The sequence below is a fragment of the Leucoraja erinacea genome, chromosome 13 (assembly GCF_028641065.1).
Source record: "Leucoraja erinacea ecotype New England chromosome 13, Leri_hhj_1, whole genome shotgun sequence".
Lineage (NCBI taxonomy): Eukaryota > Metazoa > Chordata > Chondrichthyes > Rajiformes > Rajidae > Leucoraja > Leucoraja erinaceus.
Genome location: NC_073389.1, coordinates 945,109 through 960,814, shown reverse-complemented (window position 1 = coordinate 960,814; position 15,706 = coordinate 945,109). Strand labels below are relative to the sequence as shown.

Genomic DNA, 15,706 nt, shown 5'->3' with positions numbered 1-15,706 from the left:
AGGTTACCCAGAGCACAGTGTGTCTCTGCTTCACAGAACTTTATTCCTTAGAGCAGTGATTCCCAACCTGGGCCATGGCAAATTTCAGGGGGGGGCCACAGAAAAAAAAATTGGGATTTAGGGGGCCACAGGTTCAATGAAGGGGGCCACAGAGCTACCACCCTGTTGCCTCCTAAATTTCAGTTCTAATAAATTTAAATCTATGTAGTTGAAATAGTTTTGATGTTTGTGGAATAGAATAAAAGAGAATATATGTGCAATTTTACTTCGGAGTCACGTGAGTGACTACGTGAAGAACCCCGCCACGACGCATGCGTGCCATATCGCTTCACGCTTGCGAAACGACAGGCGGGGTGGAGCGTTCCCCCGCAGTGGTAACTTTGAAACCGCGACCTGCAGGTAAGTGATTTATTCTGCGGTAGTTTTTGTCCACGCGCTGTTTTACACGGGGAGGGGGGGAGGGAAGCTGGACAAAATAGTGTCCACAAGTGGTGCGAGTAAAGCTGGCTGGGGAGGACCGCGAAGTTGCGGGAGCCAGCAGCAGCTGAAGGCACGAGCCCCGTAAGGAAAGACAAGTGTGCAAGGGGTTCAGGAACAAGAGAACCTACTGGACTAATAAAATAGAGTCCAACAAACACTACAGCCAAAGACAGCACCCCTACGCACCCACCAGCAGAACTGGTGAAAGCTTGAAGGAATGAGTCTTTTAGGCCATGGCCCAGGCCGGCCTTCTTGGAAGATGCGGGGACCTCCAACGCCAACCAAACCGAAAATCCAGACACCAGCGCAACAACAGCAGCGAAGAACCTACAAAAAGAAGTAAACCTGCCACTGGTAACATGGAGGTAGGTGGGTCTGGTTCCCTACAAAATACAGGGAGCATGGAGGTTGGGGGGAGACTACACTCTTTTCTGAATGCATGGAGCATGTTAACAACCGATACTTACATCTTAAGCAGTATCTAGGGATATACAATAGAGTTTATACACAAGTACAGCCCTCCAGTTCAACATATACCGAACCGAATGTTCGTGCCTTCTGATAAAGAAAAATCACAAGCGCAAGCTGAACTGGAGCGGCTTTACGTAAAAGGTGTAATTGAGAAAACTCTACACGAACCATTAGAATTCGTGTCCAATATATTTATCAAAAACAAAAATATGGTGGTTGTCGCATCACCATAGATCTGACAAAATGGATACCTTTGTTACTGCTAAACAATGAATTCCCAAAGGTTACTTCATGGCCAGCATCGATTTAAAAGATGCTTACTGTTCAGTGCCTATACGAGGTGACCACAGATGTTACTTAAAATTCAACTGGATAGGCAACTCTGGCAGTATAAAGCACTGCCAAATGGGTCATCAGCCCAGGCTGTTCACAAAAATTTTGAAACCAGCCCTAGCGTTTCTACGGAAACGTAAACACATGGTCATGGCACATTTAGATGACATACTCATTGTGGGCAAAACTTTGGAATTTGCCAAACAAACTGTAACAGCCACAAAACAGATCTTTGAAAAACTGGGATTTATTATCCATCCAGTTAAATCTAAACTAACGCCTTCCACTACTATGGACTATTGGGGGTTTCACCATTGACTCAGTTCACATGTCGGTGACTCTGCCTAAGGGAAAGGCTAGAGATTTAATAGAGGCAGCATAACCTCATTGACATCAACAAACCGCCCATCAGATTGGTAGCAAATGTAATTGGCAAATGGTGGCTGCCTTTCCAGCCACACAATTTACATAGAAAACATAGGAATTAGGTGCAGGAGTAGGCCATTCGGCCCTTCGAGCCTGCACCGCCATTCAATATGATCATGGCTGATCATCCAACTCAGTATCCCGTACCTGCCTTCTCTCCATACCCTCTGATCCCATTAGCCACAAGGGCCACATCTAACTCCCTCTTAAATATAGCCAATGAACTGGCATCGACTACCCTCTGCGGCAGAGAGTTCCAGAGATTCACCACTCTCTGTGTGAAAAAAGTTATTCTCATCTCGGTTTTAAAGGATTTCCCCCTTAACCTTAAGCTGTGACCCCTTGTCCTGGACTTCCCCAACATCGGGAGCAATCTTCCTGCATCTAGCCTGTCCAACCCCTTAAGAATCTTGTAAGTTTCTATAAGATCCCCTCTCAATCTCCTAAATTCTAGAGAATATAAACCAAGTCTATCCAGTCTTTATTCATAAGAAAGTCCTGACATCCCAGGAATCAGTCTGGTGAACCTTCTCTGCACTCCCTCTATGGCAATAATGTCCTTCCTCAGATTTGGAGACCAAAACTGTACGCGATACTCCAGGTGTGGTCTCACCAAGACCCTGTACAACTGCAGTAGAACCTCCCTGCTCCTATACTCAAATCCTCTTGCTATGAAAGCCAACATACCATTCGCTTTCTTCACTGCCTGCTGCACCTGCATGCCTACTTTCAATGACTGGTGTACCATGACACCCAGGTCTCGCTGCATCTCCCCTTTTCCTAGTCGGCCACCATTTAGATAATAGTCCGCTTTCCCGTTTTTGCCACCAAAATGGATAACATTTATCCACATTATACTGCATCTGCCAAACATTTGCCCACTCACCCAGCCTATCCAAGTCACCTTGCAGTCTCCTAGCATCCTCCTCACAGCTAGCACTGCCCCCCAGTTTAGTGTCATCCGCAAACTTGGAGATATTCCCAATTCCCTCATCCAGATCATTAATATATATTGTAAATAGCTGGGGTCCCAGCACTGAGCCTTGCGGTACCCCACTAGTCACTGCCTGCCATTGTGAAAAGAACCCGTTTACTCCTACTCTTTACACCTCTACATTACTAAAACTTACAGAGAGCAAAAATACAAGCACTCTAAATTAATGCAGGTCACTTTGACAGACCTATGAAACTACCAATCAAGCTAAAATGGAATAAAATGGTGGATAGATAACATCTGGCTTTGTTCCAATCCAATCATTGTCAGTAACCTTTCCATGGTACTACAAACTGATGCCAGTGCATTTGGGTGGGGAGCCACCAATACCATCACCAGCTGTGGAGGTAGATGGACTGCTCAGGAGGCATCATTATTACTCACACTGGGCATAAACTACCTGGAAATGTTGGGTACATTCCATGGCCTAAAGTCATATTGTACTGTGTTATATCACCAGCATGTTAGACTACAGATAGACAATACCACCGTGGTAGCATATATCAACCACATGGGTGGAAACAAATCGATATCATGTGACAATCTGGCTAATACAATTTGGCAATGGTGTATCCAGAGACATATTTGGATATCAGCTACCTACCTACCAGGAAGACTAAATTTAGTGGCAGACACCAGGTCACGCAAATTTAATGAAAACACCGAATGGATGTTGAATAAAAAAGTATTTGCTGATATTACAGCAAAATATGGAACACCAGATATCGATCTATTCGCATCCAGACTTAACCACCAGTTATCAAATTATGTTTCATGGGAACCAGACCCTGGGGCAGCGGCAACAGATGCATTTTCGCTGCATTGGGGGGGGGGGGGGGAAATTGTTTATTTACGCATTCCCTCCTTCCTGCCTCATCAGTCGGGTATTAAGGAAAATACAACAAGACTCTGCGTCTGGTATTGGTAGTACCTGATTGGCCTACTCAACCATGGTTCCCAGTGGTATTAAACATGGTATTAGAACCATGTATCACCGTCCCACATAGACCAGATTTATTGCTACATCCCGTAACAAGGGATAGCCACCCATGCCATATACATTTGAACTTATTAATTTGTAGAGTTTCTAAAAACACCACTACTACAACTGGGACTGACAGACCGAACAGTGAACATGATCTCGGCGGCCCAAAGACAGTCAACCAAAAAACAGTATCTGGTCTATATCAGGAAGTGGGCGATGCACTGCCACAAAAACAACATCACCTACAGAGGCATGAACATCCCGTCTGTTCTGGAATATCTGGCAGGCCTCCACTATGATGAGGGGCGCAGTTACAGTGCCATCAACTGTGCCAGAAGTGCCCTATTGACTTACCTATGGCAGGGGACAGAGCGTTACTCTGTTGGGACTCACCCACTGGTAATAAAACTTATGAGGGGAATTTTTAATACTAATCCCCCAAGAACCAGGTACTCCCAAATATGGGATGTAAGTATTATCCTGAAGATGCTCAGGAATTGGTCTTCAGCAACAGCTCTGTCCCTACACAGACTGGCATTAAAAACAGTCATGCTAATGGCATTGGTCACGGCACAGAGGGTACAGTCACTGCATAAACTAAGACTGGACAACATGACTTCCTCAACAGAAAATATTATGTTTCATATCTATGAGTTAGTAGCAGAAACAGTTAGCAGAAACAAATTTCAGTTCTGTAAATTAATTTAAACCCATAAAAAGGGGTTATAAATTTGTGTTAATAAATTTTATGATTTCAATGTCAAATTCATGTCCAAAGTATGTTAACACAATTCCTCCTACAGTCATCAAGGCAGACGTGATGCATGGACTCGTTTCCACGGCATGAAATCACAGAGGTTTAAAATCTTCACGTAGTCACTCACGTGACTCCAAAGTATACACATAGTAGGTAGGCGGCGCGACTCTCGTCAGCAGCGGCCTCTGCAGCCCGTCTGCGTTTTTATTATTTTTTGTCTATATCTCTATGTAGTTTTTGTTATTTTTTTGCTGGGGTGTGTGTGTGGGGGGTGGGGGTGGGGTGGGAGGGAGGGGGTAAGTTTTAAATCTCTCCCTGCACTGGAGACCCGACCTTTTCTTTGTCGGGTCTCCGTTGTTGTTGGGGCTGTAACGAGGAGCGGCCTCCAACAGGAGAAGACCGGAGACTCTGGTGCCGACGACTCACCTCACCGTCGCGGAGCTGGCCGAGTCCGGAGCGGGTGGAGCGGTGGTGGAGCGCTGCTGCTGCTGCTGCGGCCCGACCTCCGGAGAATCGGAGGCTGCAACTGCGGGTCTGGCGGACGGCGGCTCCGGGAGCCCGCGGGTCCCTGGAGGGAGACCGCTTTTCAGGGCTCTCGCAACGGCGACTTCTCCCGCCCGAGTTGCGGGGTCGAAGAGCTCCTGGAGCGGGGCCTTACAGCACCGCCCCGCGCGGCTTGGAATGGCTGCGGGACTCTGCGAGCGCACGCTGGGGGCTCTAACATCAAGAACCCGGTGTGCCACCTTGCATCACCCGGCGTGGCTTTAATGGCCGCGGGACAATCGCCATCGCCAGCCGGGGGCTTTGACTTTGACTCTGACATGGGTGGGGGGGGGGGGGGAGAGTGCAGTGGAGAGATAAGTTTTTTTGGCCTTCCATCACAGCGATGTGATGGATGTTTATGTAAATTATGTTGTGTCTTGGGTCTATTTGTTTGTAATGTATGGCTGCAGAAACGGCATTTCGTTTGGACCTCAAGGGGTCCAAATGACAATTAAATTGAATCTTGAATCTTGAATCTTGAGTAAAATAGTAAGATTAAACGAGAATTTACCAGTTTGAAGTTTGATCTGTATTTTATGAGGAGTTACGATGAGGGATTACGTGCCCTCCGCTCCCACCCTTGATCATATAATTAACTGGTATCTCTTCTCTAATCTTACTATGTTTAGTCATTACAGTTATCTGTGATTTCACACCGCTGCTTTGAAAAATGGCACGCATGCGTCGTGGCGGGGTTCTTCACATAATCCCTCATCGTAACTCCTCATAAAATACAGATCAAACTTCAAACTGGTGAGTTCTCGTTTAATCTTACTATTAATAGACACTGATATTTTAATGGAAGGTATTATAACATTGAAGTACTTTTTTTCCGCTAATAATGTCCGGGGGGGGCAGAGAAAAATTAAAAGATTCCAAGGGGGCCATGAGCTAAAAAAGGTTGGGAACCACTGCGTTAGATCACAGGAGGCTGAGGGGTGTGGATCTTATAGCAGTGTATAAAATAATGAAGGGAACATTTTGTTTTCATTCCCGTTTTTTCACATCGTTATAATCTGAATCTGGACACCTTCTCCTGGCTTTCAAATCGTATTCACTAAAATTGTCTCTAATTTCCTGAAGACAGGTTTTCAGAGACTCAGGAAGATTTATGACAACAAGTGTGTTCACATCCTCTGACTGCAGGACCTTACTTGTTCTGTTCACTCTTTCAAGAATGTCATTCCAAAGAATTGTGAGAAAGATTGTTCCCCATTTTCTCGCTCAATCTTTCTGCCTCTCATCTTGTGTTTACTTCCTGTTCAGTGTCAGCTAATACAGAATCCAGTGCATGTTTAATTTTCCCCAAACCCCCCTACAGAGCATGAACAGCATCAAAATGTGACGATCATCTCGTGTCAGACAGATGCTTGACCAAAACATTTTTTCCTAATGTTAGAAATATTTTTCCCAACAAACGACAGCAACAGTAATTAAGATATAACTTGAATGTTTAATGAGAGAAATTCACACAGAGTGCAGAGGCCTGCGGGAGTCTCTCTATGCTCAAATAAATCAAAGTCAGAAATCTCTGTAAATAGCATACTATGTCACCAAGGTGAGAGAGAGAACAGACAGTGATGTGCACAGAGTGTCCACACCAAAGGCTGGCGCTATTCAGACTGACGACACAAAGGAATTACACATATCTTTATACTCATAAACAGCTGTAAACCACATGGTTAGTAATTTTCCACAACATGAACAAAGGAACACAGTTTACAAGATACAGAATGAAGTTCCTTAAATAGGTTAGGGAGGCAAGGGAGTGAGTAGGGAGGAAGACACCTGCCAAAGCAAAAATAAGACGGTCAATCGACACGGCCTCCAGCCGGCCCCCATGTCCAGGACAAAAGTTTCCTGCGCCGTGATGCCCACCGGACGCCACTCCAGAGGCCGTACGAGGGCCCGTTCCGGGTGCTGGAACACGGGCAGTCGACTTTTGTCCTGGACATGGGGGGCCGGCCGGAGGCCGTGTCGATTGACCGTTTAAAGCCGGCGCACCTGGACATTGACCAGCCGGTGCTGGTTGCTCAACCTCGGCCCCGAGGGTGCCCCCCCCTCACGACTCCCTCCACCTGTCACTCCATCTGTCCTCCCGCCGGTCCCTCGACCTGTCCCTCCACCTACGCCCCCGCAAGCCCCGGGATCTGCTGACTTCCGCACGCGGGCCGGCCGGGTCGTGCGCCCGCCGGTGCGTTTTGTGCCTCTGGTTCTGGGGGGGGGGGGGGGGGGTCCTGTGGCGGCTCCTAAGGGTCGTCCCATTATACTGCCGAACCCCTCGGCACAGGAGTGGTGGAGTCCGGAGGCAGCCCTCAGCCGGAGGCTTTAAAAGGCAGGGTTTGGGTGCCATCTTCCTCTGGTTTCGTCTTCCCTTCAACCGGGAGGAATACAATAAAGGTGCTTCTCAAACACTGGACTTCGTGCCTCCTTTCGAGACCCACGCACCACATTATGTTTGATAACACACAGACTACAGGATGATAGCATGAGAATGGAATATCACAAGGACGAGAACGGCTCTTATCTATGTTCTCTCAGCTGCTGCAAGGCTGGACTGTAACGGCCCTTCTCCGTGCTGCCGGATGACTGTAAAAAGCCTGTTTTACTATATGCTAACATCTTTAACTCAAAATGGAGGTTATAGCTAAAATAATACTAATATAAGCTAAATAAGATGGAGAATAACTGCACTAACTTTAACAACGAGGTCAAGCATTTTTAACGGTGCAGTCCCCGATAGCTATAGCAATGAATTTTTCTATCACCTAACGATGATGCAAGAACATTCCATCCATGTGTAGAAGCAGAGAAAAAGGAATACAGACACTGAACAAAGTCAAAGAATGTTACAGTCTGTAGACAGCACTCTGCTGCTTTTACACCCACCAAGTTCAGGCTGTGTCCAGCACAGGGGACATAGATGGCAAACTCATTCAGTTGATGAATCCGTGCTTGCAATCCCATGATAGCATCCACACATATTCGAGGCATTGTCATACGACTGACCACGGCAGTTTGATAGTGGAATTTTGTTCTCATTAAGGAAATCCACAACAGTGTCTGCTAGATTCTTTGCTCCATGAGAAAAGATGGGGCTGAACTTAATGAAACTTTCCACTGGCTCACATCCTCGAATGTACCGGACAGTAAATGTCAGTTGATCAGTGTGTGAGATGTCTGGAGAGGAATCCACACTTATTGAATTATACTTTCACTCTTTTATTTCTTCTATATTAGCATAAAGAACATGTTGTCCCATTAATTCAAGAATAAGATAGGTTGCCTTTTCCAGGATTTCCAGATCTGTGGCGCGTGAGAGACGGACACATACATGCTTTGAGACCCTCCTGGTGGGGGATGGAGGTGTGGAGTGAGTGGTCATCCATGGTGAAGATGAGGGAGTGAGGGTAGGAAACAGAAGTCATGAAGGAGACGAAGAGCGTGTGAGGTGTCTTGGACATGGGTGGGGAGGCATTGGACCAGGGGGGATAAGGTGGAGTCGAGGTATGTGGAAATTAATTTGGTGGGACACGAACAAGCAGGAACAACGGGTCTGCCAAGGCAGTTCTGTTTGTGGATTTTGGGGATAAGATAAAATCGGGCGGTGCGGGACTGGGGAACGATAATGTTGGAGGCTTTAGAGAGCAGAGAGTTGAAAGTGATGAAATCTCTGATCTATTCCTGGAACGGCAAGAGTGCTTAATTGTCATATGTGCCAGGATGGTTCAATATGTTCCGTGTATTCCTCCAGCACGCTGTATTTTGATCAGGATTCCAGCATCTGTTGTTCCTTGTGTCTCCCCTATTATTTAGATTGCATTCAGAGTTTCCTTAACTAATGGGCTTCTTCTATTCCTCTTTCTTTTCCCTTTAGTCCATCAGTTTATTTCACGAAGCAGATAACAGATTACCTTGAACTCTTGCTGAGACCAGAAGTTGTTTTTAAAAATGGACAAATTTTTTAAGCAAGCGGGCAAAGAACTGGAGAAAGTTGCAAGAGAAAACAAGGGTCGTTTACGCAGTATTGTTAATCATAGCAAGCTGACAGAAAGCGTTGGAAACATATTGGAGATAGCCAGAAAAGAACCAACAGAAATCGACAAAGCAATCAGTGATGTGAAAGAACATTCAGATATTGCCAAACCACTGAGTGATGCCAATGACATGTTTGAGTCAAAAAGTTTAAATAGAAAACTGGAGATAATCGGAAAGAAATATATAGTAGACATGGTTAGAGGGGCTTTGGATAAATCAACAAAGACCAATTGTGCTGACGGGGTTAGTCAGCAGGTTGGTGAATCACCAGACACAGGCCAAGGTGAACCTATCGCAACCAACACACTGCCTGGTGAGTACCCAGCTTCTTCCCCTCACTACGTTCACAATGTGTCTCAGACGAGAGTGTCTTTAGATCAAACTGTGTATGGACGAAACTATGTAGAAATCATTACATGGATTTAAAATAAACTTGCCTTAATTGATGAGCAAATTCACAGCAATAACTGACAAAGTATTTGTTCAGGAAAGAACTGCAGACGCTGGTTGAAATCGGAGGTGGACACAAAATGCTGGAGTAACTCAGCAGGACGGGCAGCATCTCTGGAGAGAAGGAATGGGTGATGCTTCGGGTCGAGACCCTTCCTCAGACTTAAACTTAAACAAAAGTAATTGTTCACTTGATTTAAAATAGTTTTCATGAGAAATGTTGATTCCTGGGCTCCTGTTTGACCAGGATTATCCTGACCCAGTTTGGTGTGGCCCTTTCAAGCCCTTTTTTAAATAATTTCCTTAAACTTCAAAATTCTGGATCATTGATCCAGGATTAATGTCTCACATTCTGTGGCAAAGTTGCCCGGATTGGAGCTGGCACTGTGATCTTGATTATCAAATCGATATCATCATTCATAAGCCTTTGAGGCTTCTTTACATCTGCTAACCTATCCCCAAATGTGTCAAAATTCATTCCAAATCATCTGCTTCTCTAGGGCTGCCAACAGTTCCTCATTGTCTATCATTCTGACTACTGTTCGAATCGGAGCTAGTGGGACTGCAGCTCATTTCTTTACATCCATGCCATCAGGTGAGGACAGTCCATAATCCTCATCATGCCCATCTATACATCTCATTGTCTAAAGTAACATCCCCAGTCCATGTCAACTCCATCCATCAGGGGGCGCTAGGCGACACAGCCACCACCATCCTCCCGCATAGTTCATTATGTTGCTCCTCCTACGTACGCTTCTGGGAGATTTGACAAAGACCAGCTGTAATCTCATGGTTGCAATGGAAAAGAACCTAGACCTTCAGTCTGAAGAAGGGTCTCGACCCAAAACATCAGCCATTCCTTCTCCCCAGAGATGTTGCTTGTCCCGCTGAGTGACTCCAGCATTTTGTGTCTATCTTTGGTTTAAACCAGCATCTGCAGTTCCTACCTACACAGAACCGAGACGGAACTGCGAACGGCTATCCCTCTCAATAGGTAAGGAAGTCTGTTTTTCAGCATAATGTATTAGGTTAAGCTATTTTAATTAAGCTGTGCTGTGAAGGCTAAATACATTGACACATCTATTGTCCAAAATTGTAGGCCATTTTTCCCATCATGCTTCCCCCAGTATGTGAGCTCTAGAGTTCACCATATTGTAACCTACTTCTCTTTCTTATCATTTTCAAAATTCCCGACAACAAACAACAACTTTCAAAAGACACTTGGGCAGGTACATGGATAAGAATGGGCTAGATGGATATGGGGCAAACATGGTAAATGGGACTAGTGTAGGCATCTTGGTCAACACGGGCACGTTGAGCCAAATGTTCTGTTTCCATACTGCATGGCCTTATGACTTAATGATAAACACGTGCCGTGTCAACAGAGGACAGACAGAGTGGGTGTTTTCCCAGCTTTTTCCACACAAAGGCAAAAATGTACCTCCTGTCAAACAGTCGCCGATTTGGGGAAAAAACAAATGGTGACTCAGTATCCTGAGATGGATTCCACACACACTCTTCCGTGGGATGAATTCATCTCCATCTAGTACCACTATTCTGCCTAGACAGTCAACGTAAGGACTAGAGCAATTTCCTACCCAGGCAATTACGTCATCTCGCAATGTGGGAAATTTGCACTTCTGTGTTGATTGAATCATGCAGCACAGAAACATGGCTTTGTTCTGTAGCCCAACCTGTCCATGTTAAACAAGATTCCCCATCTACACTTCTCACTTGCCCACCTGAGTTTGGCCTATATCCCTCTAAACATGCCTCATCTAAGGTAAGGATTCCATTGTACCATTTTTGGGACATATGACACACTTGACTCTGGTATTGCCCAAATGGATTTCTTGGAGTCAATCTCATCGTATGTGCTGTGTGACGGGGCTAGGACAAGCAGGTACCATAAGGCATGCACTTGGCCAACCTGTTTTTTATTTAAACAGAGGCCCCCGCCTCTCTAGAGTCATAGAGTCAAAGAACACAAAGACAGGTCCTTGAGCCCAACTTGCCTATGCTGACCAAGACACCCCATCTGCTTGTCCCACCAACCAGCGTTTGGCCCATTTCCCTCTAAACATTTTCTATCTGTGAACCATGACTTGGCCTCCACCGCCATCTGTGGCAATCAATTTCACAGATTCACCTCATCTCCACTCTAAAGGTACCGTCGTTGGGACAAATGATAATTAAACACTCATCAATCTCTCTTGACACTTGAATAAGCATGTGAATGTCAACAATAAATTTACTGTTTCAAAGTTACCACATCTCCAACATCACATCTTTGTAATATGAAGTTGTATCAACAATACCTGCGACCCTGTTGTTTGGTGCCTTTAACATTTATATTTTGCTCTGGCAGAAGCTGGAAACGCAGGAGAGATGGATGAACTGAAAGGGAAGCTTCACAGCCTATTTCAGCAGGGGAGGGTGCCATTCGATGTCAGGACGCTGGCCGTCTGTGGCTACAGGAGTGCAGGGAAAACCACCCTGCTCCGCAGGTTGCTGAATGAACCATTTCGGGAGGATGAGCCCATTACAGACGGAATACGGATCGGACAGATTGATGTCCAAAACTGGAAAGAAAAGATAGGTAAACCCATTATATGTAGAACACATCACATCACAGCACAGACAGGCCCTTCAGCCCACAATATACCATATTGAACATGATGTCAAGATAATCTCATCTGTGTTGACGTGAACCATATCCCTCCATTCCCTGCATATCCATGTGCCTATCTAAACCGCCTTAAACACCACTATCGTATCTGCGTCTACCACCACCCATGGCAGTGGTGCAGCCCGTAGAGCCACTGCCTCACAGCGCCAGAGACCCGGGTTCGATCCTGACCTTGGGTACTGTCTGTGTGTGGCGTATGCATGTTCTCCCTGTGACCGTGTGAGTTTCCTCCCGGTGCTCTGGTTTCCTCCCACATTAAAAAAAAAACACACGTGGGTTTGTAGGTTAATTGTTGCTCTGTAAATTACCGCCTAATATCAGATTTCACACAGCTGAAGTCTCTTTCTTCAGTTTCACTTCCTTTTTTGAAAATGACTCATTTTGATGTATTCTAGACAGTCATGAAGTGCTGTTGCAACTCAGAAAACATTGGGCCAGAGCCATTTGTCAGACTCGTACTGTGTTAAAATTCCACACTCAGTGTCTGAAGTTTGGGGTGGTTTGAACGGGGAACCACTGATGCAGATTGCGAGCTGATAGTATGATCTTCTATGAGTAAATAAACATAGAATTAATGATGACAATTATATAGCAATTAAACAAAAGTCAGGACATTACGTTAGTTGTACAAGATGTCAGTGAGGCCACACTTGGAGTATTTTGTCACCCTGCTCGAAGAAGGATGCCATTAAGTTGGGAAGACTGCAGAGATGATTTAGAGAGAATTTAAAGTTAGAGATACAGGTCCTCTGGCCTTCCAAGCCCACGCCAAGCCCACGCCAAGCCCACGCCAAGCCCACGCCGGCCATTGATCACCCGTTCACACCAGTTCTAGGTTATCACACTTTCTCATTCTTGATGCGAATTGTCCCCCATAAAGTGTTGGTGAGCAACCTTCTTGAAGCATCAAAATCCTTCTGGTAATTTACATTCAGTGATGAAGGGATGAGAGTATATTTTCTTGTCACGATGCTACACTATACCACAGGCTTCATCCCACACACAGCCACACACATAGCCCTATATTTAAAATCAGGTAACAAACTATTCCTAAAATAAGCATTGTGAATTCTTTTCAATAACACCTAGAAAACAATTGCTATTACGAGCTTAAGCAGGAAAGAGTGCAGAGAAGATTTACATGGTGTTGCCAGGACTTGAGGGCCTCAGCTACAGGGAAAGGTTGGGCAGGCTACGTCTTTATTCCTTGGAGCACAGGAGGCTGAGGGATGATCTTACAGAGGTGTACAAGATCATGAGGGGGATAGGGGAGATGCAGAGTCATATGCCCAGGGTAGGGGAATGAAGAACTGGAGGGCATACGTTTAAGTGAAAGGGGAAAGATTAAATGGAAACCTGAGTGGCAATTGTATTCACACAGAGGGTGGTGGGCATATGGAACAAGCTGCCAGAGGAGGTAGTTGAGGCAGGTACTATAACAACATTTAAAATATATGTGGACAGGTACATGAATAGAAAAGGTGTAGAGGGAAAAGGGCCAAACACAGACAAACAGGACTGGCTGAGATGGGGCAACTTGTTCAGCATGGACCAGTTGGGCCGAAGGGCCTGTTTCCATGCTGTATGATTCTATGATTACATTCAGGATTCACCGATGCCTTTTCTTGTCAACAGATAATCCAAGTGATGATCTGACAACCGCGATTGCAACCTGTGTTTTAAACACCAACAAACAATCTCTCAATGGTAAGTCATTGGAGAGTTTGTAAAAATATGACACGATTACTTACAATAAATTTTAATATTAATAGAATTTTTGTTTAGTTAAACCACGTTTTAAATTGTTCCAAGTAGTGTTGTCCTTCCAGTTTTCTTCCTGATGTTTCCAGGACTGGAGGGCTTATGTTAAGGAGTCATTCTTTAGTTCATGTTCCCATCTTGCTGTGATGCTGATAAATTATATCTGCACTCTAGCATTTTTCTCTTTGCTCTATCGATTATACTTATGTTTGGCTTGATTGTATTATCTGATTTGATTGATTTGCACGCAAACAAAATATTTTAGCTGTACCTCAGTACATGTGATGATAATAAACCTAAACAAGATAATCATCAATAATAAGAAGATAGACACAAAGAGCTGGAGTAACTCAGCGGGACAGGCAGCATCTCTGGAGAGAAGGGATGGGTGATGTTTCGGGTCGTGACCCTTCTTCAGACCAAGAGTCAGGGGAGTGGGAGACAGATATGGAAGGGTAAGGTGTGAAAGCAAGAGATCAAAGGGGACGATGATAAAGGAAAAGATAGAATGGATACTTGTTAGCTGAGAGGAAGGTGACGATGAGGCAAACAATCAGTATCATTTAATCAGACAGTGAAACTAGTCGGAGAATGAGGTTGGGGTAAACTGCAGATGATGGTTTATATTAAAGATGGACGCAAAATGCCAGAGTAACTCAGCCGTCAGGCAGCATCTCTGGAGAAAAGGAATAGATGATGTTTAATGTCGAGACCCTTCTTCAGGCAGTTAGTACAGCACAGGAACAGGCCCTTCTGTCCACAATGTCTGTGCTGAACATGATGGCAAGGCAATTCTTATCTGCTTGCATGTGATTTAGATCCCTGCATATCTAAGTTCCTATCTACAAGTCCCGTAAACCCTACTATTGTGTCTGCCTCCACCACCACCTCTGGCAGTGCGTTCCCTTTGTAAAAAAACATCTGCTCTGCACATCTCCTTTAAACTTGACCCCTCTCACCTTAGAGCTGCGTGCTCTGTGCATCGGATGTGTGAAATACTTCCATCCTGTGGAAACTGTTCTGAATGTCCACTCGATCTATGGTTCTCTGCATTTAACTTGCACCATTATAACCTCAATTGCAAAATGAAATTTCACCCTTTCATTGTTGTGCAATACTGTGGATCATCAGCTGTTTATTAACTTCCAGGAACAAATACAGATCAAAGCACCACTCCCTCAAATGAAGAGCCGAAGACCATCGGTGAAGGTACAAATGTCAGCTTATTGTTAAATAACGTGTATTACTCAAACAGCTTTATTAAAGTCATAGTCACACAATGTGGAAACAGGTCCTTTGGCCCAACTTGCCCACAGACCAATATGCCCCATCTACACTTGTCCCACTTGCCTGAGTTTCGCCCATATCCCTCCAAACCTGTCCTATCCATGTACCTGCCTAATTGTTTCTTAAACGTGATGTAAACATAAACAGCTTCTTAATCTTACTCTTGACTTTCATAAATATATTTGTAAAGTTAGTTACATGACTGTAATCCTTGTTTTAGTAAAGTGGTATCTCCTCGACTGAGTTTATTTAATATATTAGTCATAGCACCGAAACAGGCCCTTCAGCCCATATTGCCCATGTATGGATTCGGGTGCTCTCCATAAGACATGAGCAGAATTAGGCCATTTGGCCCATCGAGTCTGCTCTGCCATTCGATCATGGCTGCCATTCGATCCCTTACTAATCAAGAACCTATCAATTTTGCTTTAAAAATGCCCAATAGCTTGGCCTCCACAGCCGTCTGGCAAGAATTCCAGATTCACCACCCTC

The 15,706-nt window shown here is 44.9% G+C and overlaps 1 protein-coding gene across 2 annotated transcripts in view; it reads left to right on the top strand.

The window, feature by feature from the left end:
- LOC129702514 (uncharacterized) overlaps window positions 1-15,706 on the top strand; it is a 44,103-nt gene that overhangs the window by 10,191 nt on the left and 18,206 nt on the right. For both annotated transcript variants that reach the window (XM_055644246.1, XM_055644247.1), the window contains exons 2-5: window positions 8,867-9,340; window positions 11,846-12,076; window positions 13,802-13,873; window positions 15,077-15,136. In XM_055644246.1, coding sequence (XP_055500221.1) covers window positions 8,941-9,340; window positions 11,846-12,076; window positions 13,802-13,873; window positions 15,077-15,136 — 763 coding nt within the window. In that variant the 5' untranslated portion in view covers window positions 8,867-8,940. The remainder of the gene's footprint in view (window positions 1-8,866; window positions 9,341-11,845; window positions 12,077-13,801; window positions 13,874-15,076; window positions 15,137-15,706) is intronic.